At 47.8% G+C, this 27,182-nt stretch overlaps 1 protein-coding gene across 3 annotated transcripts in view; it reads left to right on the plus strand.

The window, feature by feature from the left end:
* The window catches only part of LOXHD1 (lipoxygenase homology PLAT domains 1), a gene marked incomplete at both ends in the record, with an annotated part of 200,986 nt that overhangs the window by 7,489 nt on the left and 166,315 nt on the right, over positions 1 to 27,182 (plus strand). For all 3 annotated transcript variants that reach the window (XM_082852690.1, XM_082852691.1, XM_082852692.1), the window contains 2 exons: positions 5,755 to 5,835; positions 7,720 to 7,904. In XM_082852690.1, the coding sequence (XP_082708816.1) occupies positions 5,755 to 5,835; positions 7,720 to 7,904 (266 nt within the window). The remainder of the gene's footprint in view (positions 1 to 5,754; positions 5,836 to 7,719; positions 7,905 to 27,182) is intronic.

A 27,182-nucleotide genomic window follows, 5' to 3' on the forward strand; every position in this document is an offset into this window, starting at 1 on the left:
CCCCTGGAGGAGCTTGACTTATGTTTGTCATATCCACCAAGTTTCTCAGTCAGATACTCTTTGCACCGTGGGCTCTGTAGCCAAGAAAAACTTGAAAACAACTAAATCTATTCCAACCTGCTCACGGGGCATCTGGGGCCTAGAGGGGAGTGGTGAGCAACTATGAGTCATGGAACTTTTGATGGTAAAGCTGGTCCTCAAACCCCAGGGTCTTGATGCAGACATTTCCTCAAGCACATGACCCCGTGGCCCTAGAGGATGTGTGGGAGACTCCCCTGCAGGCCTTCTGGGGCTCCAGGGTGTGACCTCTGGGGTTTATAGCTTGACACCTCCAGGGGCGGCAGGCGAAGCAGTAGAAAGGTGGGTCCACAGGCCAGGAGACCCACAAACTCTGTGCTTAGCAGATGGACCAGGCCCCAGTGGAACACATTTACCCTGAGGGCAGCCTCTGGTGTAAATGTGGCAGCGTTGAGGCAGGCGTAACGTCCTATTTTGTCCATTTCCGCAGAACAGGGTACCTGCCCTCTTGTACTGCTTACACTGCCGAGTGACTCGCTTGTGGAAGCCCTTTGCTCCAGTGCTGTGGGCACGGTAAAGAGAATACATGAAATCCATCCTCTCTGCCATGTGTCCTCCCCGGAGTGCACCCCTCTAGGGAGAAGCCACTAGACCCTGGGGAGTTGGCCAGCTTCGTTTCTGGAGTCCCCAGCCTGTCTTTTTTTTTTTTTTTAACAAAAAGAGCCATTTCCCCTCTTGTGGTGGTTCCTCACTGGCTTTCCTCCTTTCATGCACCTGGACCCTCAGACTCTCCCCCCTCACCTTTTTCCTCTGTCTAAACACCTTCTCAGGAAGGTCCCCAGAGTCAACTTTTATAACCGCCTGTGAAGGTCTGTCACTGTGTCCCCTCGCCCTGGGAGTCTGAGTTCCAGCCTTCCTTCTCAATGGGAAGGAAATCTGCGTCACGGTGAAGGGTCTCAGGCATGACTGAGCGGGCAGGGCCAGCAGGTCTCCGGGTGCTTCTGAAGCCACACAGAGGCAGCCAGCTTCGCTGAGATAGCCTGCATGTAGGAATCAACTTCCCTCCAATTACTCCACGGGTCTGCTGGTAGGGGTCCCTCCTGTATCTGTGTCCTGCTCCAACAGGGCATCAAGGGCACAGATTAGGCCAATCCAGCTGGTCCAGAGGGTTCTTCAGGGGCCCGCAGGAAATGGGTAGTTTCAGGGATACAGGCACGTTTGCAGCATCAGCTGTATGTCCTTGGAGAGGCTGGAGAGGTGATGCATAGCGGGATGCATAGGTGGAACCAGAGGATGACGGGAGGTCTGTTTTGTGCCTGCAGCACCTATCCCAGTGCTTTGCAAATAGAGCTCACTAAACGATTTGGTATCAGCGTGGCTAGAATAGGACTTTACAGGGAAGGATATGTGATCTGGACCTCGACAGGTGAAAAGGACTCATAGAGGAGGGGCAGAAAGAGGGTACTTTAGATGAGGGGGAACAGCTGAAAAAGTATGGAGGCCACAAGGGACACTGCAGACCAATGGGGGCTGGATGGGGACTTACCGGCTGCATGGAGGGGCAGAGAGGAGGGAGGTGAGAAAGACAGGGGAGGACCAGACTGGAGAAGGCCTTGTGGAGGCTTGACGTACGGTGCAGACAAGAAGGGTTAATCTGACCGCGGTGAGCAGGGTAAACGGGGAGAGAGGAGACCAGAGTCTGGCTGCTGCAAGACCCGAGAAATTATCTACAAAGAGAATCGCATAGACACAATCCTCACCATCTGAGACCCTTCCAATTCAAGGTGGAGGTCTCGAGTCTGGGAGGGGGGTACTGCTTTCCGAGGAAGTCCAGGTTGCCGTGTAACCAACATGCAGAGGCCACGGGGGTCCCCGAGCTCTGTGAGATTTAGATGCAGTTAGCCCAGCCCAGCCCTCACCCTCAGCAGCCCCTGGGGTCTGGCCCACTGGTCTCGCAATCTCCTGTCCTCTCACTGTCTGCTGCTGTTCCCTCCTGGCCACACTGTGTCACCCCAAACCCACACCCACACCCCTGTGTCAACTGGAACTGAGCTCCTCTTCCTTGTTTTACACCCACAAACATGCACACATACATCCACGCAAGCACACATATACACATGCACACATGCACACACGCACACACAAACTACAAGGCATTTTGGTGTGCATCAGACTTCACTGATAACTCGGGGTGCCAGAGTTCACATGGAAGCAACACAGACAACTTAAAATGGAATATTAGATAGATGCCCCGCCTGCCCGCACCAAGGTCTTAAAGTTAAACCACCACCCTTCCTGGAAGTTCTCCCCAACCCCTTTCTCTGCAGCCTCTGGCCGTGTCTCTCACCCCACCTTTCTCTCCTGCCTCTCCCTCGTCCTCTTTCTTCTCTCTCCCATCAATTCCACTCTTTCTTGTGGCTTTTCTCCTCTGCCCCAGGCCTTTACCTTCTACTCCCAGGTGGCTTATTAGGATTTTTTTATTCTCCAAAACAAAATAATTCCTGCTGCAAGAAGAGCCTCGGTGCCTGACGTTAAAATGCGGACGGGTCTCACCCTCATGGTCTGGGGTCTAAATTCCTCGGCACACGTTGGACCCTCTCTTAGGCCGCAAAGAGTGGGACACGTTCACTTCATTCCCCTGCTAGCTGACCTCCGCCCTGACCTCCACACTAGCGAAGTACCAACAGCTCTGGATCCCAGAGGAAGCCCCCTTCCCCGTTACCCAGGACCACCCCCAACAATGAGTCACATGCTTAGGATATGGCAAAAGGATGGGATCTCATGTATCTTCTGGAACACGGTTCTCCTGTTGAGAATTCACCAACTGCAAGTGTGGTAGAATCCTGGCATTTTAGTCTGCTGGCTCTGCCCAGGGGGTAGCTAAAATGCCCTGTGCTGCCTGGAAAGGGTGGGATCCCTGTGGAACGGCAGGCACGGGCAGGGAGCTGTGTCCTGCATTTGAGGATTGACCAGGAGCTGTGGAAAACCTGCCATCTCCCACAAGGAAATGTGAAGAAGTGTCTATTTCTGATGTTTCTTTGGCCAGGGACCTCTGTCGTTTGCTGTTTCCACACCGCCTTCAGTCAGTTTTCTGAAACCCACCAGCATTTGCATTCTGACTTATTGGAAGGGGGGATTCCGGAGTCTGACCCCAAGTGGGCTGGGGTTGGAGCTCATCTGGGATTGTTTTGGCCCCTCCCTGAGAGGAGGGAGTCTGTAGAGCCCTGTCTCTGCAGTCCTTTGCTTTCCCTTCTCTGAAAAGAGACCCCTGAAATGCAGAAGGCTTTGCTCTTGTCCGCCAGGATATTGGTCTCCATGTCGTAAACACTGGATGATTGCGTCACATCCTGTGATGTCCTGGATGCTCCAGTGTGGTCCTGAGAGAGCGTGGAGCACGCCTTCTGCCCATCCTGGCAAACCTTTCCTCCTCATTTCCCTTCCTCCACCTCGCTTTTTAAAATGTCTTTTTTGAGTGACTGTAAAGCAGCATGGTCGATTATTTAACAAACACGCTGGAAAGCACCAACCCACATTCCACTTGGTCGCGCGCGCAGGGCCTTTTTGAAGGTGCAGAGCTCCCCTTGCTGGATGCAGCTGCTGGAGCTGGAACTCTTATGAGAAGCACCCTAAAAAGCCAGCTGCTTTCCATCCAAATCACACCTTGTGTTTTCTTTTCCAAATCATCCTCCACTTCCCCTACTCATTGGCATTGGTTGTTTCCCAAATTCCATGCACCCTCAGCAGATGAAGCCCAGCGAGCCTCAAATTCATTCCGAAGAATTCACCACAAGCAGCTGTGGGCTGGATGGAGCGGGGGGCTCTGAAACAGGGGACTGTACTTTTTTCATAATTACGAAATCAAGATGTGCTTCCTTCAGAAAACTGAAAAAAATGAACACAAGAATAAATAACCAGCACTTCATAATAGTCTTATTATGTAGACATGATGTTTTGTATAAATCCTCCCCCTCTTTATTGTTTTTAAATGAACTTGGTGTCCTTTTTGTATTAGTTGTTGTTTATACATTCTATTTTTAACCTGCTTTTTCTTTTAAGCCTATTTCATAAACGTGTTTCTGTTGTATTAAATACTCTTTCACAATAGGATTTTTAATGGCTGCATAATATTCCATCATAGAGCTTCCCAGGGTGACTGCTTTGTAGGGTATTTATATGATATAGAGACTCCTGTCTATTCTAAAAATCGATTTCCTTGTCTTGTATACTGAAACAGAAAATACCCGTATTCATTTCCTTGTTTCCCATTCACACAGTCCTGATGCACATAATCGATGTTCACGTGTTTTGCAAGTCATTTAACAACTGCTTTGACTCTGCAACAGAATACAGGCCATGTTGTCACTCGCCCTTGGAAGTGAGATTCTGACAGGTCCATGTCGCCAGCCTGGGGGTGGGCCTTTTCACTCCAGCAAAACCCGGAATTTCCCGCCACTCTCTCCTCCCGCTCTGTTCCCCGGGCTACACCACTGGGGGCTCTTCTCCCTGACAAGGCGGCCTCGGTGCACATTTTTACCTGATTTTGTGAGCTCTGCACTGCTTTAGGAGGGCCCTGGGCCCCATGTCTCATGCTGTGCCCACCATGAGGAAATATCTCCCCAGAACATACTGTTTGCCAGAGTGGGTCTGTTTGCAGAATCACAGCTTGTGGGTCTCTAGAACCTTAAAAGCCTTCTGTTACTGAGAGAGTCTGAGCCTTTGCTGCCTTGGGGAGAAGGCCTTTCACCTCCCACTTTATTTTGAAACATGTGATGGCCAATGAACAGACATATCTTCTGCGTTTTTCTTTTCCTGTGGGCTGTGTGCTGGTGCTGAAAGCCCTGGCCGGGAGCACTGAGGGAGGTCTACAGCTCTCAGCCCTGTGAGGCCTTCACTGTGGTAGCAGGAAGAGCTGCAAGCAGGCCTGGGCTCAAGCGGCGAGCGTCCTGGCCTACACAGACGACAGAGCAGATGTCCACGTGAGATTCAGGCTTCCACTCCCAGAGGACTCGGTGCTCCAGCCTTCCTGTGTCTAAGCTGATGGATGCTAGGACGCTCCCGAGTCTGGACTTGCTTGGGCATCTCATTGAGAAACATCTCAGGTGCACTTGCTTCTGTTTGCACCCTCTGTGGGATGCCAGACATGCATTCCCTCACTGCCCCCACTTCCCTGGTCACTGGTTTGTGTTGAATGTTTCCTTCCTTGGAATGGCAGGACCATGGCCCACCACCCAAGGTTTGCATCCACTTGGGGCTGCCATTGCAACTCTTCCCAGCAAGAGCAAGGCAGGTGAGGAGGAGAGGCCAGGAGGCCTGCAGACCCAAGAGCACCATGGCATTTATCACACCTTCCTTCCTCCTCCACTCTCCCAACCCAGAGCAACCACAGAGCATTGGATCATGACTTTGGGAGCCAGGTTCTGGTCCCAGTTCTGCTACCAACTAGCAATTTACTTGTTTGTAAAATGGGGCTAATGTTGCCCACCATGCTTGCCTTAATGATACATAGCAAGGATCCCATAAGAACCTGGGCGTGAAAGCAAGGAATGAATACTAACCATCCTTGCCCTCCACCTCTCCAAACCATGTCAGAAAGGAATCTCAGAATGGGATTGGCTGGCAGTAGCACTTCCTGGAGTGGGATGGTGGAGGAAGTAGGGGGATGCCAGCCTTTGGCTCTCCTCCAGGGCCTGTGAACCAAGTGCTGGTCTGTGCTAACTGTGCACACCTTCATTGCAGGAGCAAATCTGCCTTTGAGAAAGCCAACGTCGATGTGTTCCGGGTGAGAACCAATAATGTGGGCCTCATCTACAAAATCAGGTGAGAACTTGGCCCCTGACCAGGTTGGGTGAGAGGAAGGCAAGTAGAATAGGAACTGATTTCACTACTGACACTTTTGGGTGTTGATTGCTCTCCTGACGTCATCTTTCCCTCCCACTCTGAGTCATTGTGCCCTAAATTTGCCCATTAGAGTTTCACTTCTTTGGGTTAAGACAACTTGAGACAATTTTTCACACACTTGGGAAATATGCTCTGAGAAACCCTAGCAAAGTGGTTAGTAGACTCAGTCCAGATTGCCTTCGTTCAAATTTCTGCCCTGCCATTTACCAGTTGTGGGACTTTGGGAAGGTTTCCTCTCCAGGCCTCAGTTTCCTTGTCTGTAATAATGGTGCCCAGCTCCTAAGGCACCATTAGAGTTAGTAAGAATTCAATGAGTCAGTGTTTAGAATATTAACTGGCATACAGTAAGCGCCCAGTGAGTGTTAGAGATGCCAGGTCACATTGCAGGATGCCTTTTGACAGAGATCTCCCCTAATCTTGCTCTGTCTGGTGGAGTTTTTGTGAATGTGTGGGGAGGGATAACTCTGCCAGCCTGGTTGTTAAGGAACAGCCTTCAATTGCCCCTGTTTGCCCCCCTCCACCTACTACCACCCCCAATCAAGTCATGCCCATTTGCCAGCATGTCAAGATCACTTATGGTCTGACTGTACCCAGACTAGAGGGCCTGGACAGAAGGGAAATGCTGCCTCCATTCAGTCCTTGTTTTTTTTTTTTTTCCTCCCACTAGAAAATATAGGGCCATGAACTCTCTTTACTGGGAAAATAAGAGACTTATGAGGGCCCTGGCACCGGTTGTGTGGGGAAAGGGGGTTATGAACATGGAAGGGGCTCTTATGGGGGAGGGTCGGGAAGAAGGTGTCAGTGTGTGGGAAAGGCAGCCACTAAGCTGAGGTCCACTATGTGCCAGGCTCCATGCCGGGCAGAGGCATGCATCCTTGGGTATATCATGTGTGTCATCCATGTGTGTGTTGTCTTGGACTGTGGTTGTCCCGTTAAGGCCTACAAGTTGTAAGGCCTCAATGTGATGGGACGCTTGGTGCAAAGTGAGGTCGTCCAAGGGTCAAGTTCTGGGGAAGAAACTGGGCCTCAAAGAGAAAACTGGACTGCCAAGGCTGAAGAGGACTGTAGGAAGTGGCAGAAGATAATGGGGGCCAGATTTTGAAAAGTCTGGATCTCTGCTGCCCAGCTCAGCAGCCCCTGGCCCCACGGCGCTATTGATCACTCTAATGTGGCTAGCCCAAACCAGATGCACTGTGTGTGCAAAAACACACCAGGTCTTTGAAAAACTAGTATGAAGTAAAGGATGTAAGATAACTCATTAATAGATGTTTACATGGTTACCCACCGAAATGATAAGTGGATTAAACAAATTATATTATTAAAATTAGTTTCACCAGTGTCTTTCTTTTTCAATGTGGCTACTAGAAAATCTAAAATTACCTATCTGGCTCACACATGAAGCTCAAGTGATATTTCTATGGGGCAACACCAGTCCATGTGGCCATGGGGGATACTCTGGGTGGTGGGACTGAGTATCTGGGGTGTGGGGGTGTGTCTGGGAGTCAGGGAGAGAGGGGAAGCTCAAGATGGTCCCGCTGCAAGCCTTAGCAATCCTGGATTTTCCATGGAAGGCAATATCTCCTTGTGGGCAATGTAACGGTGCAACATTCATTCATAAGCTCATCCACCTTGCAAGGAGTCCCCACTTTGTAGATAAGGAAACTGATGTTGGAGAGGTAAAGTAACAACAACATCAAAATGATTAAACCTCTCTTTGGAACAAACATTGGGGTATTTCGGTATGGAAGGGGCATCGTTTCTGTTCTGCCAGTGATGGTGCGGGTGTCTGTTTCTGCACACCAGGATCGAGCATGACAACACAGGTTTGCACGCCAGCTGGTACCTGGACCGTGTGATTGTGACCGACATGAAGCGGCCTCACCTCCGTTACTACTTCAACTGCAACAACTGGCTGAGCAAGGTGGAGGGTGACCGCCAGTGGTGTCGCGACCTGTTGGCCAGCTTCAACCCCATGGACGTGCCCAGAGGTCAGTGCCCAGGCTGGCTTGCCCACCATCCCTCCCTGCCTGCACTGGGCTCACCCAGGCCTCTGTCTTGTTCTGGGCAGCCCCATCACCCCTTGCCACCTCTTCCTGTTGGCTAGGGACCAGGGGAAGCCCCAGCTCTTCCTTGGGTCCCTCCCAAGAGCAAGTTCTGGGGGCTCATGGAAATGGGAGATGCAGGAGGTCCTGGAGCCGTGATGGAGGAATGGGCACAGCCCTGAGTGTACCCTATGTTTTCAACAGCTCTTGTTGATGAGTATCTATGGAGCGTTCTCTCTGAGTTCAAAGACAGTTTTCCCTGTCTTCCTGTTCCCTAGCTTTTTTTCTGATGACCAAGGAAGGTGAGTTCCAGCCAGGGGGCCATGGTGGATGTGAATCGCAATCTACAGCTTCCAGAGTTCCATCGTGCTGCCCCCAACTCCTCCTGATTTTATGAGGAGCAAAACAACTTATTTCAAGTACATTTGGCCCAAATCCTTAAATTCAGTCATTTTTAGCTCTACAGGAAAAATGGGAGGCAGGGGATCAAAGCATATAAAAATGCACGTTGTATCTCATGTCCTATTTTATCACTCCTTTGTCACCTAAAGTCCTGACCTCACCTCACCCCATTATTGAACATATTTGTCTTTTCAAATAAGGGGACATCACATGTGGGTACCGTCATCATAATAGCCTGATTGCACAGAGTCATGGGCCATCGGAGGGGAAAGGAACTTGGCGGCCAGGAGAAGAGAAGTGACTTTCCCACGGTCACCCAGTAGAACACATTTCACCTCCCAGCACGTACCCAGTGGTCTCCAAGTGCCACTGGCTCTTGCACCCCAGCTGAGCACATAAACATATCCTCTCTTCCAATGGACTTCAGCTCTCAATTTCTCTGTCTACCTCTTATGTCCCACCTCCCAGCTGACCTTGAATACTTGCCCCATTCCTCTGTTGTCCCCATCACAATAACCTGCAACTTCACTGATTCTTTTTTTAAAGATATGTTATCCATCTTTTACTACAAAAGCCAAATTTGATCATTGCAGAAAATTTAGAAAATATGGAAACACAATTATATAAGAAGAATACCTGTAATCCCATCACCTGGAAAAACATCACTGGTGAAATTTTTGCACACTTATTTCTAGTCTTTTCTATGAATATATAGTTTGAAAGGATGGGCTGTTACAACATCTCCTGTTTTAGAGCATGTATATTTCTAAGCCATTAAATGTCACTCAACATCCCTACTTGTAATGGCTCTGTAGCATTCTGGTGTAGGGAGATACCATCATTTATTCATTGAATCCTTTATAGTTGGACATTTATACTGTGTTCCCCCTCTAAATTTTTTGTTATTATAAATAATACTATTATGAACAATACACCTAAATCTTTGCACAGATAAATGATTCTTTCCTTAAGATAAATTCCTAAGTGGAATTTCTAGGTCAGATAGAATACACAGGGTTAAGGCTTTTAATGGGTATTCCCAAAGTGTGCTAGAAAGGACCCATCAGTGCACAGTCCCACCAGCTGTGCAGGAGCACCCACTCCACTCAGCCTTGCCAACAGCTGGCAGTATTGTTTAATTTCCCAACTGGATGGGAACAGGGCCTTTTATTATGTTTTTTAATTAATTTTTTATTGGAGTATAGTTTATTTACAATGTTGTGTTACTTTCAGGTGTACAGCAAAGTGAATCAGTTATATGTATACATATATCCACTCTTTTTTAGATTCTTTTCCCATATAGACCATTACAGAGTATTGAGTAGAGTTCCCTGTGCTATACAGTAGGTCTTTATTAGTTATCTATTTTATATATAGTAGTGTGTATATGTCAATCCTAATCTCCCAATTTATCCCTCCCCCCACTTACCCTCTGGTAACTATAAGTTTGTTTTCTACATCTGTAACTCTATTTCTGTTTCATAGACAAGTTTATTTGTACCCTTTTTTTAGATTCCACATATAAGCAATGTCATATGATATTTGTCTTTCTCTTTCTGAATTACTTCAGTCAGTACGTCCATCTTCACTCTCTAGGTCCATCCATGTTGCTGCAAATGGCATTATTTCGTTCTTTTTATGGCTGAGTAATATTTCATTCCATTCCAATATTCCATTGTATATATGTACCATATCTTCCACATTGTATATATGTACCACATCTTCTTTATCCATTCCTCTGTTGATGTACATTTAGGCTGCTTCCATGTCCTGGCTATTGTAAATAGTGCTGCAATGAACATTGAGGTGCATGTATATTTTCGAATTATGGTTTTCTCCAGTTATATTCCCAGGAGTGGGATTGCTGGATCATACGGTAACTGTATTTTTAGTTTTTTAAGGAACCTCCATACTGTTCTCCAGAGCGGCTGTACCAGTTTACATTCCCACCTCTAGTGTAGGAGGGTTCACTTTTCTCCACACCCTCTCCAGCATTTATTGTTTGTAGGTTTTTTGGTGATGGCCATTCTGGAAAAGGAGCTTTTCAATGTTCTCCCTTTGATTACTGGTGAGGTTGAACATTTCCATATGTTTATTGGCCATTTGTGGTGTGTGTGTGTGAGAATTGTCTGCCCATGCCCCCCGTGCCTGTCTTTTCTATTGGGGTGAATTTCACCAATTCTCCTATAGACCTTAAGCACTTTAGTCCTTGATCCAGTCTCTTTATCAGGATCAATCCTTAGCAAATTGTCAAGCTTGCCATCTTTCTCTTTTGTTCTCTTAGTTTCCCCTTTCTTGGCCTTTTCCCTCCTTTTAGCTCCTTATCCAACCTTCTGCTTTGGTCACATGAAAATCCATTGCTCCACTGTTAGGAGAAGAGCTTCTGAAAATCACCATTGAGAAAGAATGAATTAACTCAGTGGTTCCCCAACTTTCCACAAGAACTGTCCAGGGTAGTGTTTTCTTAAAGTCTCTGAATCAGGCTGCCTGACTGGGCTCCCTTCTCCTTTATGGGCTGGGGGGCATTGGGTTTTTAGTCTTTCCAGGCTAGATTCTGGGAGAGGGAATGAAAAAAATGATCTTCACATATTCAGGGACTGTGTTGGTAAACAAAAGGTTAAGTTTCTTTTCTTTTCACCTGGAATTATACTAACTTGGTGTTTGGAGGTCTTTGATCATCAAAATGGGGAAGATAATTATTTCTTTATTCGTAGTTTGACAGGTAAAAATGTTTCAAAATGTGCGATGTGGGCCACAATAGAAGGAGGAGAGAGGAAAGGGGGCATTTTCTGAGTGTATTCCATGCCCTCCTCCCCTTGTTCCCCTCTCCCCACCCCCAAGGGCCATCTCCCAAAGTTCTGGCTAATAATCAGCTGGAACTTTCTTTCATTCCAGCTCCTCAGGGAAGGTTGGTGTTCCAGGCTGACCGACCGACCCTTTGACCAAGGTGATTAGCAGATAATAGTGGAGTGGAGGGGACTGGGCCTTGATTAGTTTTCTAGATGGTTCCTCTACAGGGGATCTCGCATATGATGCTTAAAGACACAAGTGCCTGAGGGGAGCTTGCCCTCCCTGGTGCAGAAGCTAAGCCGAGGTGCACTGGAACTGCTGCCCCGGACAAGAATATCACCCTCGCCGTGTGGCACAGAGCCTGGCATTTCCTCTCTAGGCTTCTGTTTAAGTATACTTTGGGGGAGGGACCCAACATGTTCCTACCACCTTGAGGGGAATGGCTGAGTCAGGGCTGTCCTCTTCCTCAGGGAGCCACTGGCACGAGTATGAACAGAGACAGCAGGTTCAAGAAGAAGGAGGTAGAAGTCGACCAGCTCAGAGTCATGTGGATGGAGGATCCAAGAGCCTAGTTCTATTTCTTAGTTGTCAATCGGTTGGTAAAATCTGGCACCTTAAGGGAACCAGGCAATAGGACCAACCAAAAAGGCTTTGTCTTTTGGTCTTCTTTGCATCTGATCACCAGGCCTGGGAGGATGTTGCTGGGGCCTGGGGGCCCAGGCTGTTATATCTCCCCAATCCATCTGGGGTTCCCAAATCCCAGCCACTCACATTCCTCCTTCAAGACTTTTGCTTTATTCAAATATCACTTTCGTTATTATTACTCTTCTTTAACTCACTTTTTACAACTTATATTAACTTGTAAGTATATTTTAAAAAGAAAGTTGAGGGCTTCCCTAGTGACGCAGTGGTTGAGAGTCCGCCTGCCGATGCAGGGGACACGGGTTCGTGCCCCGGTCCGGGAAGATCCCACATGCCGTGGAGCGGCTGGGCCCGTGAGCCATGGCCACTGAGCCTGTGCGTCCAGAGCCTGTGCTCCTCAACGGGAGAGGCCACAACAGTGAGAGGCCTGCGAACCGCAAAAAAAAAAAAAAAAAAAAAGTGGATATAGCTATCATTAAAAACTTTATTGTTATCCTTTGCTACAAACATCAAGGATAATTAGCACATATTAAAATAAATATGCAACATTAGATAAGCCTCATGTATCACCCCTAGCATCCCACATACCACCAGTGGTGTGCAAACTGCATCCTTGGAAACACTACCAGCCCTGCTCTGAGAGAAAGGGAAAGCAGAGGCCAGGAGGGAGGGGAGGAGGGCTGCGAAGGTATCTGGGCTCTCCTCTTCATGAGTCTTTGCTTCACTTTGTCCTTGCCACACTTCTGCGGGTGGGGGTGAGGGAAGGCAGGCAGGTGTTAATTACACAAATGAGTAAACTGAGGCCCTGGGAGGTGGTGACTCATCCAAGGTCAGACAGCCAATCACTGACAGAGCTGGGACTAGAAGGCAGGGCTACTAGTTGTTGGTGGAATGTGCCTTCTGTCTGCCCCTTGGACAGGGCAAGACCAAGGGCACCTGAGAGACCAGAGCCTGAGGGATCAGAGCGAGGAGCTCATGGAGGTCAGCTGGCCCAGCCTCCTGCTGTCACAGGAATCCTTCCACAGCATCCCCGCCAGTTGCTTCTCCAGCTTTGGTTTAAATCTAGCCTTCCTTGAGTGGGGAATGCTGCCCAACCTCCCAGTGCAACCCATCCCACTGATGAGTGGCACTTGTTGTCAGAAGGATCAGCCTGAAATTAAACCCCCATGAGTCTCCCTGAGATGTTTGCTAATCTGATTCAGACCTCCCCTCACCCGGTACAGGAGGTTTTCACGTTAGCCCTTTGGCTATAGGAAGACAGGGCTCTCTCCTCTCAGGATTGCACCCCCAGGTTCCTCAGCCTCTCCTCTTGTGGCTATTCCCCAGCCTGGCTCCTAAGCAGCGCTGGTTTATCATTGCCCCTCAAGAACGTGCCTCCCAAGCTAGAACCCTGTGTTTCAGATGGGGCCTCGTCAGAACAGCATGCAGAGGGCCTCCCTGACTCCATTGCCTGCTTCTTTTAAAATATTATTGTGGAAAAATATACATAATATTTACCATCTTAACGATTTTCAAATGCACCATTCAATGGCACCAAGTACATTCACATTGTTGTGAAACCATCACTACAATCCACCTCCAGAATTCTTTCATCTTCCCCAGCTGAAATTTGTACCTATTAGAGAATAACTCCATATTCCCCTCCCCCCCCCAACCCCTGGTAACCTCTATTCTTCTTCCTGTCTCTCTGAAAATGACTACTTAGGAACCTCATATAAGTGGAATCATAGAATATTTGTCCTTTTGTGACTGCTTATTTCACTTAGCATAGTATCTTCAAGGTTCATCCACATTGTAGCATGTGTCAGAATTTCCTTTCTTTGTAAGGTCGAATAATATTCCATTGTATGTATAGACCGCATTTTATTTATCCATTTGTCTGTCAATGGACCTTTGGGTTGTTTCCACCTTTTGACTATTGTGAATAATGTTGCTGTAAACATTGATGTACGAATATCTGTTCGAGTTCCTGCCTTCAGTTCTTTTGGATATATACCCAGAAGTCGAATTACTGGATCATATGGTAATTCTATGTTTAACTTTTTGAGGAACTGCCACGCTCCTTTCCGCAGCAGCTGTACCATTTTGCATTCCTACCAGCAATTCCAATTTTTCCACACACTCATCAATACTTGTTATTTTCTGGGGTTTTTATTTGTTTATATTTGATAATAACCATCTTAATGGTTGTGAGGTGGTGGCTCAACTGTGGTTTCGATTTGCATTTCCTGGGGATAAGTGACGTTGTGCATCTCTTCATGTGCTTATTGGTCATTTGTATATCTTTTTGGAGAAATGTCCATTCAAGTCCTTTGCCCATTTTTTAATCAGGTTGTTTGTTTTCTTGTGGAGTTGTAAGAGTCTATCCAGAATATATTTCTGGATATAAACCCTTTATCAGACATGATTTACAAATATTTTCTCCCATTCCATGGGCTGCCTTTTGTGCTATTTGTGTCTGCTGGTGCATAAAAGTTTTTAATTTTTATGAAGTCTAATTTACCTAGTTTTTCTTTTGTTGCTTATGCTTCTGGTGTCATATCCGAAGTCACTGCCAAATCCTATGTCATGGAGTTTTGTCCCAGTGTTTTCTTCTAAGAGTGCTATAGATTTAGCTCTTACATTTTGGTTGTTGATCTATTTTGAATTAAATTTTGTATATGGTGAAAGGTAAGGGTCCAACTTCATTATTTTGTATGTGGATATTCAGTTTTCTCAGCACTATTTGTGGAAAAGACTGTGCTAAGACCATTCCCCATTGAATGGTCTTAGCACCCTTGTTGAAAATCATTTGGCCATATATATGAGGGTTTATTTCTGGGCTCTCTGTTATATTCCATTGGTCTAAATGTCTGTCCTTATGCTAGTACCACACCATTTTTATTACTGTAATTTTGTAGGAGTTTTGAAATCAGGATGTCTGAGACCTCCAAATTTGTTCTTCTTTTTATTTTATTTTATTTTTTAGATTTTTTGATGTGGACCATTGAATTTGTTACAATATTGCTTCTGTTTTATGTTTTGGTTTTTTGGCCCTGAGGCATGTGGGATCTTAGCTCTTTGACCAGGGATCAAATGTGCACCCCCTGCATTGGAAGGCGAAGTCTTAACCACTGGACCGCCAGGGAAGTGCCTGTTATTCTTTTTAAAGATTGTTTTGGCTATTCAGTGTCCCTTGATGTCCTGCTTCTTTTTTTCTACTTTTTTTGTTTATTGGGATATACTTCACATACCATATAATTCACCCTTAAAGTGTACATTCAATCTTTTTTTGTATATTTGTGAAGTGCAACCATCACCACAATCAAATTTAGAACATTCTTATCATTCCAAAAGAAGTCCTATACCCTTTAGCAGTCACTCACAACACACCCTTCCCAATACTCCCTAGGTCTAGGCAACCATTAATTTACTTTCTATCTTTATAGTTTTGTCTATTCTAGACATTTCATATACACAGAATCATATAATATGGGGCCTTTTGTGACTTGTTTCTTTCATACAGCATGTTTTCAAGGTTTTATTTTTTTGTTTTTGTTTTTTGCGGTACACGGGCCTCTCACTGTTGTGGCCTCTCCCGTTGCGGAGCACAGACTCCAGACGCGCAGACTCAGCGGCCATGGCTCACGGGCCCAGCTGCTCCGCGGCATGTGGGATCTTCCCGGACCGGGGCACGAACCCGTGTCCCCTGCATTGGCAGGCGGACTCTCAACCACTGCGCCACCAGGGAAGCCCTGTTTTCAAGGTTTATTCATGTTATAGCATATATCAGTAATTCATTTCTTTTTATGGCCTAATAATACTCCTTTTTATATTTATACTACATTTTATTTATCCATTCATTGGTTAATGGACATTTGGTTTACATCCTGCTTCTTTTAATGCACGCTAAATTCTCATTAAGTATTTTTAACAGTGACACTACACCATAATCACCTGGAAGAAAAGATGAAATTGCTCTCTCCACCCCAAGTCCTCAGTCCTTGCCCAGGGCTTAGAGGCTGCTGGAGAAACCTATGGATTCTCCTGACTCATCCCCACGTGAGTCAGCAGGTGTGGGTGTCCCAATCTTGGCTGGCTCTCCACCACATCTCAACAAAAAAATGATCCAGGCAGACATCACACCTCCTAATTAAGCATCTCAGATATATATGCAGCCTGAACAGGGAGGTTGCAGCCACCTCTATGCTCATTTCCTTCTTAGAATGGGTGTCGGGGGTCCTGGCGCTTCCTGGGGCCTGGGGAGGGTTGCCAGCTGCTTTTTCAGCATATCTGTGTTGATTATACCTGGAAACACAGTCTGACTATCGAATCGTTCCAGAAGTGTGGCGAATTTTCCCTCCTGCCATCTGGTTCTTTGTATTCCCCCACCTCCATTGACATGGACACCTAATTCCCTTCCTAGAGGATTTATTTCATCCTGTCTGGAATGGTTCACCCTTTTGACACCCAGAACCCAGAGGGGCATTGACATTTACACGCTGATGAAAGCCCTTGGACAAGATCTAAGGACAGTCTCCCAGCCCTCGAACTGAAGCTTCATCATTAGCAACTGCCATTGGTGATGCCCCCCCCGAGCTGCTCTTAGATTCTGGGTCAGGGTGAAAATATGGTCTTTTCCCTCAAGGTGCTCACAGTCTAAGAGAGGACAGACATTGCCATAGTACAAGGTATTCACAAAGAGGGTGGAGGGCATGATGGTTCAGAGCTCCCGTCTCAAGTCACAGAGTCCTAGGTTCAAATCCCAACGACGCCACCTACTAGCTATGGACAAAATCCTTCTTCAGACTGTGTCTTCGTGTGCATATACCTTACAGATAGTATCTTATTTAAAATTCATAACACCCTGAGGAAGTAAGGTCTATTATTATCTCCGCTTTGCACCTACAACGAAGGTCAAGGTGAACATCCATGACCCTGAGTAGTCTCCTCCTCTGTTTCTCCATCTCAGGCCAGCAACTCCCCTTTCTCAACCTGTTTGCTCAGACTGTGTTGGCTCTAGTGTCTGGCAGGCAGCACTCTGAAAGCTGTTCTCTCCGGCACTAATAAACCATGAAGAGGTTTCAAGGGACCCATGGGAAATGGGATTGAAGCCTGAGGGACAGGATGAGACACCCTCTCCCCACCTACTCCCAGATTGTGGAGTGGAAGCCAGACTACTGAGAGCAGTTTCTGGGGTTCAGGCCCCACCTCAGCTACCCTGAAAAGGACTGAATAGGACTGCTCTCACCAGAGCCCCAGGGCCTGCCTGCCTGCCTGCTGCCTTGGGGGCTTCTCCTTTCTCCCAGACATCTGTCTCAAGTCAGTTTGAGAGAAAATTGTGGATCACCCACTAAAATATATACCAGTGTCAGAGGAAACATCAGGGCCCATGCCTCTTCCCCCTCACCTGCTCTATTTCACCCTCTCCTTCTGATTTCTCCATGCCACCCAAACCCCATTGGGTCTAAAGCCCCAGCCTCTCTGGAAAGCATCACCTGTGCCCTTGCCTTGGGTTTTTCTCTCCCTGCAAACTCTGGAGAAAGTGAAGTCTGTGCCTTCCACTGTAGTGCAGTGATTCTCAGCATAGGGCCCCCACCCCAAAGGCAGTTAGGGGATGTGTAAGGAATCTCATGGGCAGAGAGGAGGAAATTTTCCACCTGCTCCCTGAGGTTCAGATACATTCTGGCTGAATCAGCTATAGCCAGAATGAGCCACTGTGGCTGATGGGGGTGTGCTATAGCCCTCAGGAGTTTTGAGATAGATAAATGGCTGAGAAACACCATATCTCAGAGACCGCTATTTGCCTCTTTGGGTTCTAACTCCTTAATAAGTGCCTATCTGGTGTCTCCAGCTAAGCTCAGGTTTCTCTGTGGTAACACTTTCACTTGTGCCTGCGCACTTGGTCACTTCGGTGGGGCTTGGGTGAAGATCGATAGGATGCGGGCTCGTGCGTGTGTGGGCTGTGTACAGACACACCCACTCATGAAGACCAGCAGCAGAGATGGGTGGAAAGAGCTCTCCTGGGGCACAGAGAGCTGGCTTCTAGACTTGTCCCTCTGTAATTGTGCCCCTTAGGCAAGTTACTTGTCCTCTGGGCTGCCTTCTCATCTTACCAGAAAACCCAGATGTTGTCCAAGGTCCCTTGAGGCACTAGCTTCCTCTGGTACTCTGCTAGCTAAGCATCTCTCGGCCCTTTAACCTGGCTCCATGTTTCTTCCGCCCAGTGATCCCCTTGTTGCTGGGTCACCTTTAGTGTGACATTCATGGGGCACAGCACCCACATGCAGTTGATAAGCACACTGCAGACTTACACAGGCTGAGAACGCAGGACTACCTGTGCCTTTCTGGCCCCAGGGAGGCTCAGGGCACATTCCTGAAGCTGGAGGTGGGATGGGGTGGCACTGAAAGATCAGGGGTGGGGATGTGGAGGTAGACAGGCAGGATAAGATGGAGTAGATTTGGGGTGACCCAGTGTTGGGGCTCGAAGGAGCGTAAGCCAGGGGCTTTCACCGGTAGGGAGGCACGGGCAAGACCTGTTTAGGGCAGACATGGCCTTCTCACTGCCAATATGATGTCATTTCCTGCCTGCTGGCCAAGTAATTGTCCCCATCCTGGTGCCAACCCACAAACCCTCCCACCTTGAAAAGCACTGAGTTGATCACGTGGCTTAAGTCAGTACTGAGCCCACATTGCAACAGGAGAGCCTGCCAGCTTGGCAGTGAGACAGGCCTCTGAAGCCAGGAGCTGAGTTCCAGCTGGCCTGGGGGCTGTGCACACCCCAGGGCTGTCAGAGCCCAGGCACAACAGCTCATCAGGGCTTCAGACCAGGCCTCACTGACAGCCGAGAGGGCCCTTGCATTCCGAAGGGCCCGGAGTGAGGTGGGCCCGGCCACCACCCCTGCTCCCAGCTGGGACCTGTTCTTTAGGGACAAACCCTCTTCTAAGGAGCGTTTAGTCTTCTTTGGTGGATTAATAATAAATACGCCTGCAGCCAGTTTTGTGTTGTGCTCCACAGAGACTGAGGGGCTGGTAGTTGGAGGAAAGGGAGCCCACAAGGAGGAGCAGCAGCTTGGGCAGGTGGGCTGCGTGCAGTGTGCAGGCGGCGGGGAGGCAGATGATGTCCTCATTGCTTCCCAGTCTGGAGCAAATGGATTGGCTTTTTTTTTTTTTTTTTTTTGGCTCTACCAAATGAGACAGCCAGTGCTGGGGGCCCAAAGTTGCCCAGAGCTGGGGACCAGGTAAAAGTGACATTGTGTTCCTCTGGCACAATCACTGTTTCCACTCCTGTTTATTTCATCAGGTAACTGGGTTATAATTTCCAGCCCAGGCTGTGCTACACAATGGTTATCACACAGCTCCGGGTGTGCACCAGGTCTTGGCAAGACTGTGTTGGGCACAGTGCCCAGGGTGCATTTGAAAAAAGGACCGCTCAAGAAAGGGATCGTGATTAATGTCTTAGGGGCATGTGCAGGTTGTGCTGACCTGCAGTGGATTACGGACCAGCCAGAGAACCGCATGGTACAGGAGCAAATGCAAGCAGCCTGGGTGACTGATGCAAAAGACACCCATCGTGAGAGCCCTGCCAAATAAACCGGCAGCCCTGACCTACTCCCAGATTCTACTGGATGATATCATAGAGTAGTTAGATCATTAATTTAAAAATATAGCTCTCTGGGTCAGAAAGCACATGGGCTGTGCACCCTGAGTTCTAGTTCTGTCTTTGCCCCCAGCAGGGATGGGACATGGGGCAGAGCTCAGTTCCTCTCCTGTCCTCAGTTTCTTCCTCTGTGGAGCAGGGGCACCAGATGGCCTCTTGGGTCTTTTCAGTACTAGTAGAGTGTTTATTTTCACAAGCCAACAGAGGATTGTCTGGGGCTAGCCTTCCTCTACGGAGGCAGGAGGAGATTGGCTTTTGGCCCCTCCCCTTCTACAGTGGATGCTTCTTCCCCATTTCATCCCCACCCCCTACTTTCTATTCTTTTGCACATGCCCATCTCCCCACCAAGAGCTCTGTCTCTGAACCCCCAATCTCTGTGGTCAAAACCTGGCTCTGCCTTTCTACCAGTTAAGCAGGAACAGATGCCTTAATCTCTCTACCTCTATTTCCTCGTCTGTGAAGTGGGGATAACATTAATTCCCACTTCAGAAAGTGCTTGAGCTGGATAATTAGGGGAGTGAACGTTAAAGGACTTAGTGCAGTGCAGAACATAGAATAAATGCTCAGTACATGAGGCAAGTCTGGTTGTCGCTGTTGTTACAAAGCCAGTGTTTCTCCCCCTGCTGCTTCTTCCACATCTAGGCTTGCGCTGACACTGAGATGCACAGACTCAAGATTCTGGCCTCTCAGACTCAGAAAGGACTTTGGAGGCACTAAGCGTCAGGATCCCCTCTAGAATCCAGCAGGATCATCTAGACAACTGGGGATAGGCTCATGACCTTGACGGCAGCCAAAGCTTGCGAGGGGCACCGCTCTTCCCAAACCCCTTCCCTCTCCGTGACATTTCCCCCGAACCCAGCTCAAATGTTACTCAGGGTCCCCTAGCTCTATTTGCTGTGGCTGTTTCATGGGAATCATGATTCCTTGGAACCCTACAGAGGTGGTCCTGGGCCCACGGACTCACAGCCCCGAGGGCTTCGGGGTGGGGAGAGCAGGGCCAGCCCCGCAGCGCTCTCCTCCTCTGAACTTCACAGCAGCTTCCCACCCACCCCATCTGCTACCACCTCGCGTTGCAGAAAGTCATCTCCGGAAAGAGTGGGAAGAAGAGAACTGCTTTGAATGAGGCCCCAGTGAAGAGTACCAGATAATTTCAGTACCCAAAACGACCTTATCTACCCTCCTCCGTGTTACAGAGAAGAGATCAGAAGCCCAGGGAAGTTGAGCAAGCTGCTCTTGGTCACACAGTGTAACTATAGGCAGAGCTAGAACCTTGGGCTCAAGAGGCCAGCTCATGCTCCTCCAGTGTCATTCAGTGATTCAGTGGGCAGTGCACATTTATTGGGAATCTTCTCTGCACCAGATCCTGGGCTCAGGGTAAATATGTAAGGCCTTTTCTCTGTAGGAGCTTAGAGTCTAGAGGGGAGAGAGTCAGGCCAGTAAATAATCACAGTACAAAGTGATAGAGTGTTGTAGGTGGGGGATGACCCAGGCCAATGGAAGCATAGAGGAAGGAGGAATCAGGAGGGCTTCATAGAGGAGGTGATGCTCAATCTGTGACTTCATGGGTGAGGAGTTCGCCAGGCTTTCAAACAGAATGAGGGTACTTTAGGAACTGATGGGTCTTGGTGGCACAGTGTCTCATTCACAAAGCTGGGGACAGACCCTCAAATTCGCAGCTTCACTGTGGCCTCAGGTTCCCTGGGACCACTGCCAGCAACATTCTCTTTCAACCAACCAGCCAGAACCTTTGGGGGAATGCATGGAATTGTATATTTGCCCCATACTTGGTTATTTTGGTTTTCAAATAGGTGTTTATAATAACCTTTGTTTCTATTTTTGGAAATTGCACTTTCGCAGAGCTGTATTATGTAATCATGAAAATGTGAGTTTATGATACAGATATTGCCTTGGCCTGTGGGTGTCCATTCCAGCCACCAATGGTTTCCTACTTGACACCTCCCCTGAGCATCAAGTGTTTTTCATATTCTTTTCCATTATAGGTTATTACAAGATATTGAATATAGTTCCCTGTGCTAGACTGTAGGTCGTTGTTGTTTATCTAGTTTATATATAGTAGTTTGTATCTGTTAATCCCAAATTTATCCCTCCCCTTCTTTCCCCTTTGGTAACCATTAGTTTGTTTTCTATGTCTGTAAGTCTATTTCTGTTTCATAAATAAGTTCATTTATACCATTTATTTAGATTCCACATATAAGTGATATCATATGATATTTGTCTTTCTCTGTCTGTCTTACTTCACTTAATGTGATAATCTCTGGTTCCATCCATGTTGTTGCAAATAGCATTATTTCATTCTTTTTTTCTGGCTGAGTAATAGCCCATTGTATATATGTACCACATCTTCATTATCCATTCATCTGTTGATGGACACTTAGGTTGCTTCCATGTCTTGGCTATTGTACATAGTGCTGCTGTGAACATTGGGGTGCATGTTTCTTTTCAAATTAGAGTTTTTGTCTTTTCTAGATATATGCCCAGGAGTGGGATTGCTGGGTCATATGGTAACTGTATTTTCAGTTTTTTTAAGGAACCTCCGTACTGTTCTCCATAGTGGCTGCACCAATTTACATCCCCACCAACAGTGTAGGAGAGTTCCCTTTTCTCCAGACCCTCTCCAGCATTTGTTATTTGTAGACTTTTTGATGATGGCCATTTTGACTGGAATGAGGTGTTACCTCACTGTAGTTTTGATTTGCATTTCTCTAATAATTAACAATGCTGAGCAACTTTTCATGTGCCTGTTGGCCTTATGTGCCTATATGTCTTCTTTGGAAAAATGTCTATTCAGGTCTTCTGCCCATGTTTTGATTGGTTTCTTTGTTTTGTTTTCTTTTTTTTTTTAAATTAAGCTGTATAAGCTGTTTGTATGTTTCTGACATAGGGAGGTATTATCACATCCCCATTTTGCAGGTGAAGGAAACAAAGGCACAAAAAGGTTAAGTAATTTGTTTATAAGTGAAGGAGCCAAAAGTGAACCCAGAGACTTGAACTTAATCACTGTGTAGGACAGCCTTAGAGACACCTCTGTTAACATTTTGGTGAATTTCTTTTCTATTCTTTTTTTGTGCATGAATGTATTAAACACTATATATTGATGGAAAACGGTATTGTATTATAGTCAGATTTATATCCAATTTTTTTCACTTAATAGCATTGACTAATCTTCTAAACTATTATTTTAAATGGCTGCATGGTATTTCATGAATGAGCGAATCCTGTAATTCACCCCCAACAATCCCTCATTTTGGATATTTTTAAGTTGTTCTCGGTTTCTTGTTATTACTAACCGTGCTGTGATAGCCATCTTTTTAGGTAATCTATGAACACAATTATTTCCTAGCATAAACTAATTGTTATGCACAGGGATTGAATTGTTGGCTCAAGGGGTTCACAGAATGATAAGTCTTTGGACACGTATTACTCACCTCTGGCAGCAACTGAGAAGTGCTGGCTTCCCAGCACTGTGGGAGGATAAACTCCAGCAATGGAGTGGAATCTGGGTTGGAAAGAGAGGAAATGCAGCCACAGTTGCTGAGTGTGCACGTGGAAGGGAAGGACCTTCGGCAGCGCAGCAGGAGTGGGGCAGGCGAGAAATGGGGGTGCGTGTGGAAATAGCTCTGTGGGGCTTGGCAGTGAGGGAGGTGAGCACGAGGTGGAGTAAAAGCTTATCTACTCAATACTGTCAAACACCTGATAGCGTTAGGCTGACATCACAGTTTCCTAGGAAATATGTGAGCTGTATATTTATTTGGGGGTGGGGGGGATGAAAAGAGCAGAGTACTTTTTCTTGATTACCACCCAAGAGCGACTACTCATGACTGAGTGATGTTTTAATGTTGTATAACCAGGCTCAGCTGCGTTCAACCCTTGGCCTGTGTTCTAGCAAGTGTTAAGTGCCAAATAAGTGATGCAGACCCCAGAAGTTCTGGAATGGAGCACTTAGGGCTTGGGAGGTAGGGCCCTTCAGAGAGAATCTGGGGTTTAAGCTACAGCCGGTAGGTGGGTGTAATGACAGCTAAGGAGAGAGCCTTCTTGTCTGGATCCCTTGAGTCCAGGTGTGGGTTTCAATCTTTTCCAACTGTGAAAACTCGTGTCAACCTCCTGCTTCCATAGATTGCCTCATCAGTAGATGGTGACAATAGTCGTTGTGAGGATTACAGGAGATAATAGGTGTGCTGGCCCACACTAGTTCTCAGTAAGCCCTGGAGGCTCTTATTATCTATTTTTTAAAAAATTCTTTATTGGAGTCTAATTGCTTTACAATGGTGTGTTAGTTTCTGCTTTATAACAAAGTGAATCAGTTATACATATACATATGTTCCCATATCTCTTCCCTCTTGCGTCTCCCTCCCTCCCACCCTCCCTATCCCACCCCCCTAGGTGGTCACAAAGCACCGAGCTGATCCCCCTGTGCTATGCGGCTGCTTCCCACTAGCTATCTATTGATTAGTGGGTGTGTCTGCAAGGGCAGCGAAGTCGAGGGCCTTATAGAGAAAGCAGAGGTGTTCCAGTCCTGTTTAAAGAACAGAGTGAATCTGGGTGACAGATTTGGGCCTCTGGACTCAAGAGAAGAAGGAGGAAACTGTCTGGGGACAGCACTGGGGGAGGGAGAATTCGAGCCCATGGGCCTGGGAGGGCATTCACTGATCAGTGGCCATGACCTAGCTCTCAGCATGGAGCCTTGCCGCCCATCCTTGGGTTCTGCAGACCACATTCTCCCCATACCCATGCAGGCTTGAGTAGTTAGGGGCATTCCCTGGCTGGAGGGAGAACATTCCCCCTCGGCTTCCACCCCCAGGGCAGCCCCCCCTGAATCTCTCTCCCTGCCATTTTCATCTCCTCCCACGCAGCGCCTGTGAGATCTCACTTCTGTGTGTTGGCATCCTTGCTCTGGGTGAGCGGAAGTGCCGGGTGTCAGGGTGTGAACCTGGCAGATGCGGTTGGGGGTGGGGTAAAATCAAGACCCGTCATCCTCCTTCCAACCCTCCTCCCCAGTCTCACCTGCCAAAATAAATAAAGCCACTTTCTAATTAAACAGGATCTGGGGTGGGCGAAAGGCAGGGAAAGAAACTCAGTCAGCTCATCATTAGCTCATTCATGGTTCTCTGCTTCCTGAAAAAGCCTGGACCACGTGAGCTTCTCGGAGGCTCAAACCACGTTGGGGATGGGATGGTCTCTTCCTTGGCAAGTGGGACAGAGGCTTAGTTATGGGGTCTTTGCTAGGCTTCTGCTGTTGGGCACACGATGAGCAGCTCAGCTGGCTCAGTTGTGCACGCGGCACCAGGACTTGGGGCTTCCAGCCCCCTCAGGGCTCTGCCTCCCCCTGCCACCCAGGGTTGCTCTTTGGAGATGTGTCCCGTCACTGCTGTGTGCTGACTGTTCCAGACAGTGCGCTGGGGAGGCTGTGGGAGCCGCTGGCACACCCGGCGGCGCAGGAGGCATCTGGGGTCTGCCAGTGCCTGCCTTTTCTGGAAGCCCGCACATGCAGCTTCCGGCTGGTCCGCAGGGGACAGATTTCCTGTTTGGAGGGAGTAGCCTTGTGCCTCTGCAATGGGGCATGCAGAAGCAAAAAAGGGCAAAGGCAAGGCTGGACTTGGGTATCCCCTGGGCAGGGCAAGAAGGACACAGACAACCCAATGATGTGGCCTTGAGGTAGCAATCTGTCTTTAAGCTGTAAATGATACTATCTGTACAGCACCCCAGCTCAACGCTGTTTGGCTTTGGAAGGCACTAGGTGATCGGCACCGTGATCTGTATCTGTTGTATATTGTTCAGATCAAACGTTTCAATTAGTTTGTCCACTCCGAGCTCCCGCTGACCTTTAGTGGAAGGAGGCTACTACCTGAAAGGTAGGGTTGCTGGGTTCAGATGTAGAGGCTATGCACTGCACAAGTGCAGCTATGTAAGGAGACAGCTTTCACATCATAGAGCTTGTAGATTTATGCATTTATTATGACAGTTATCCAACAGATGGCAGTAATGTGTCTTGAGGAAGGGATCCCTTTATCTAATTTGCACAAAGGCACCATTTGGGCTAATGGTAACCCTGCTGAAAGGCCAAAGAGAAATCAGTTCTAGGGAGAATTTTATAAAAGATAATATGCCAAATGGGTAAACCACAGGCCAACTTTAGGGCTGGGGTGGGCCACCTCTAGTCCCTGTTTCTCCCATGCTCACTCAGGAAGGGGGATGAACTCCTTGTTAGTCCCTCCTCCAGCCTGACCTTCCTCTCTCTCCCCATCTCTGCTCCTTGCTCGTTCACAACCAGGCAATGAGCTGAAAGGCATAACGCCAAAGCTTGCAGAACTGGACCTGCCATCGTCCCCACCTTCAGAAAACCCCAGACCAGACCCCCTTCTCCGCTGGACTCAAGGGAACAGCAGGCTCAGCCTAGTCACACAACGTTGTAAGGGCAGGAAAAACGGAGCACAGGACCTGCTTCTTCTCACCCCTTCCACCCCAACAGAAAAAGGGCAATAGTTCCCCCACCTTCAGAGCCCTGAGCTGCTTAGCTAGTGGTTAGGTTGTGCTGTGATTATCCTGCAACCAGCAGCTGACTCCCCTGCACCAGGCAGCTCCGTTCCCATCCAGGCCACAGAGAACAGAGTTGCCTGCAGTCCTGTGCCAGAAACACACAGGACGGTGCCTGAGAGCACAAGAGAACACAGGGCAGGGGGTGGCCAAACCCGGTCTTCTACCTGTCTTTGTGTGGACCATGAGACTAGAAAGGCTTTTACATATTTAAAGGTTGAAAAGAAATCAAAACAAGAAGAATATTCCATGACACAGGAAGCCTGCAAGCCCTAGAATATTTATTATTTGGCACTTACAGAAAAATGTTGCTGACCTCTGGCCAAGAGCATGAGAGCCCATGAGGTATTCTGGAAACAGCCCTGGATTTGGAGACAAGAGACATGGCTTTGAGCCCTGCTGGCAACATTTAGCAGCTGTGTGTCCTCAGCTAAGCCACCTTGCTCTCTGAGCCCCGGTACCTCGTCTGTCAGTAAGAATGTTCACAGTACCTGTCCTCCTCACGTGGCCCTTGCATGGATCAGACTCCATCAAGGACACACAAGTGCCTTGTGAACTGCAACCCCTGTGTGAAGGTTTAGTATTATTTGCCAGGGAAGGTGAATCATTCCTGGCCTCTTCTTTCCACCTTTCTTCTCATCATCTTTCTCCAGACTGCCTTGCTCCCTTGGCCTCTGGGGCAGGGATTTTTCCTGGCCCTTCCCCTTTCCCCCTGGCCAAACCACCCACTGTGCCAGAAAGGCAAGTTTGCGTTTGTTGAAACTCTGATCACGGGAAATTGGGGGGCTCTCATGTGAACACTTAAGAGGAAGCCTTGCTGTACTGTGCTGGCCGTTTGCCAATGGTGAGGGAACGGAGCCCTGCTTTTATTCTTTCATCAATATATGCACTTCATCACAACTTAGAATGGGCGCTGGGCCCTAGGGCTTGCTTGGAGAATGGCAAATCAGATATTATGGGGTTCCGCCTGAAGAGGAAATATGGGAAAAGGGAGAGAGAACAGTAATAAAAGAAGATTCTTTGTCTGTCTATGGGGCCTTTTTTTTTTTTAATTAATTAATTAATTTTGGCTGTGTTGGGTCTTCGTTTCTGTGCGAGGGCTTTCTCTAGTTGCGGCGAGCGGGTGCCACTCTTCATCGTGGTGCGTGGGCCTCTCACTGTCGCGGCCTCTCTTGTTGTGGCGCACAAGCTCCAGACGC

The sequence above is a fragment of the Leucopleurus acutus genome (genome assembly GCF_964270905.1).
Source record: "Leucopleurus acutus genome assembly, chromosome: 13".
Lineage (NCBI taxonomy): Eukaryota > Metazoa > Chordata > Mammalia > Artiodactyla > Delphinidae > Leucopleurus > Leucopleurus acutus.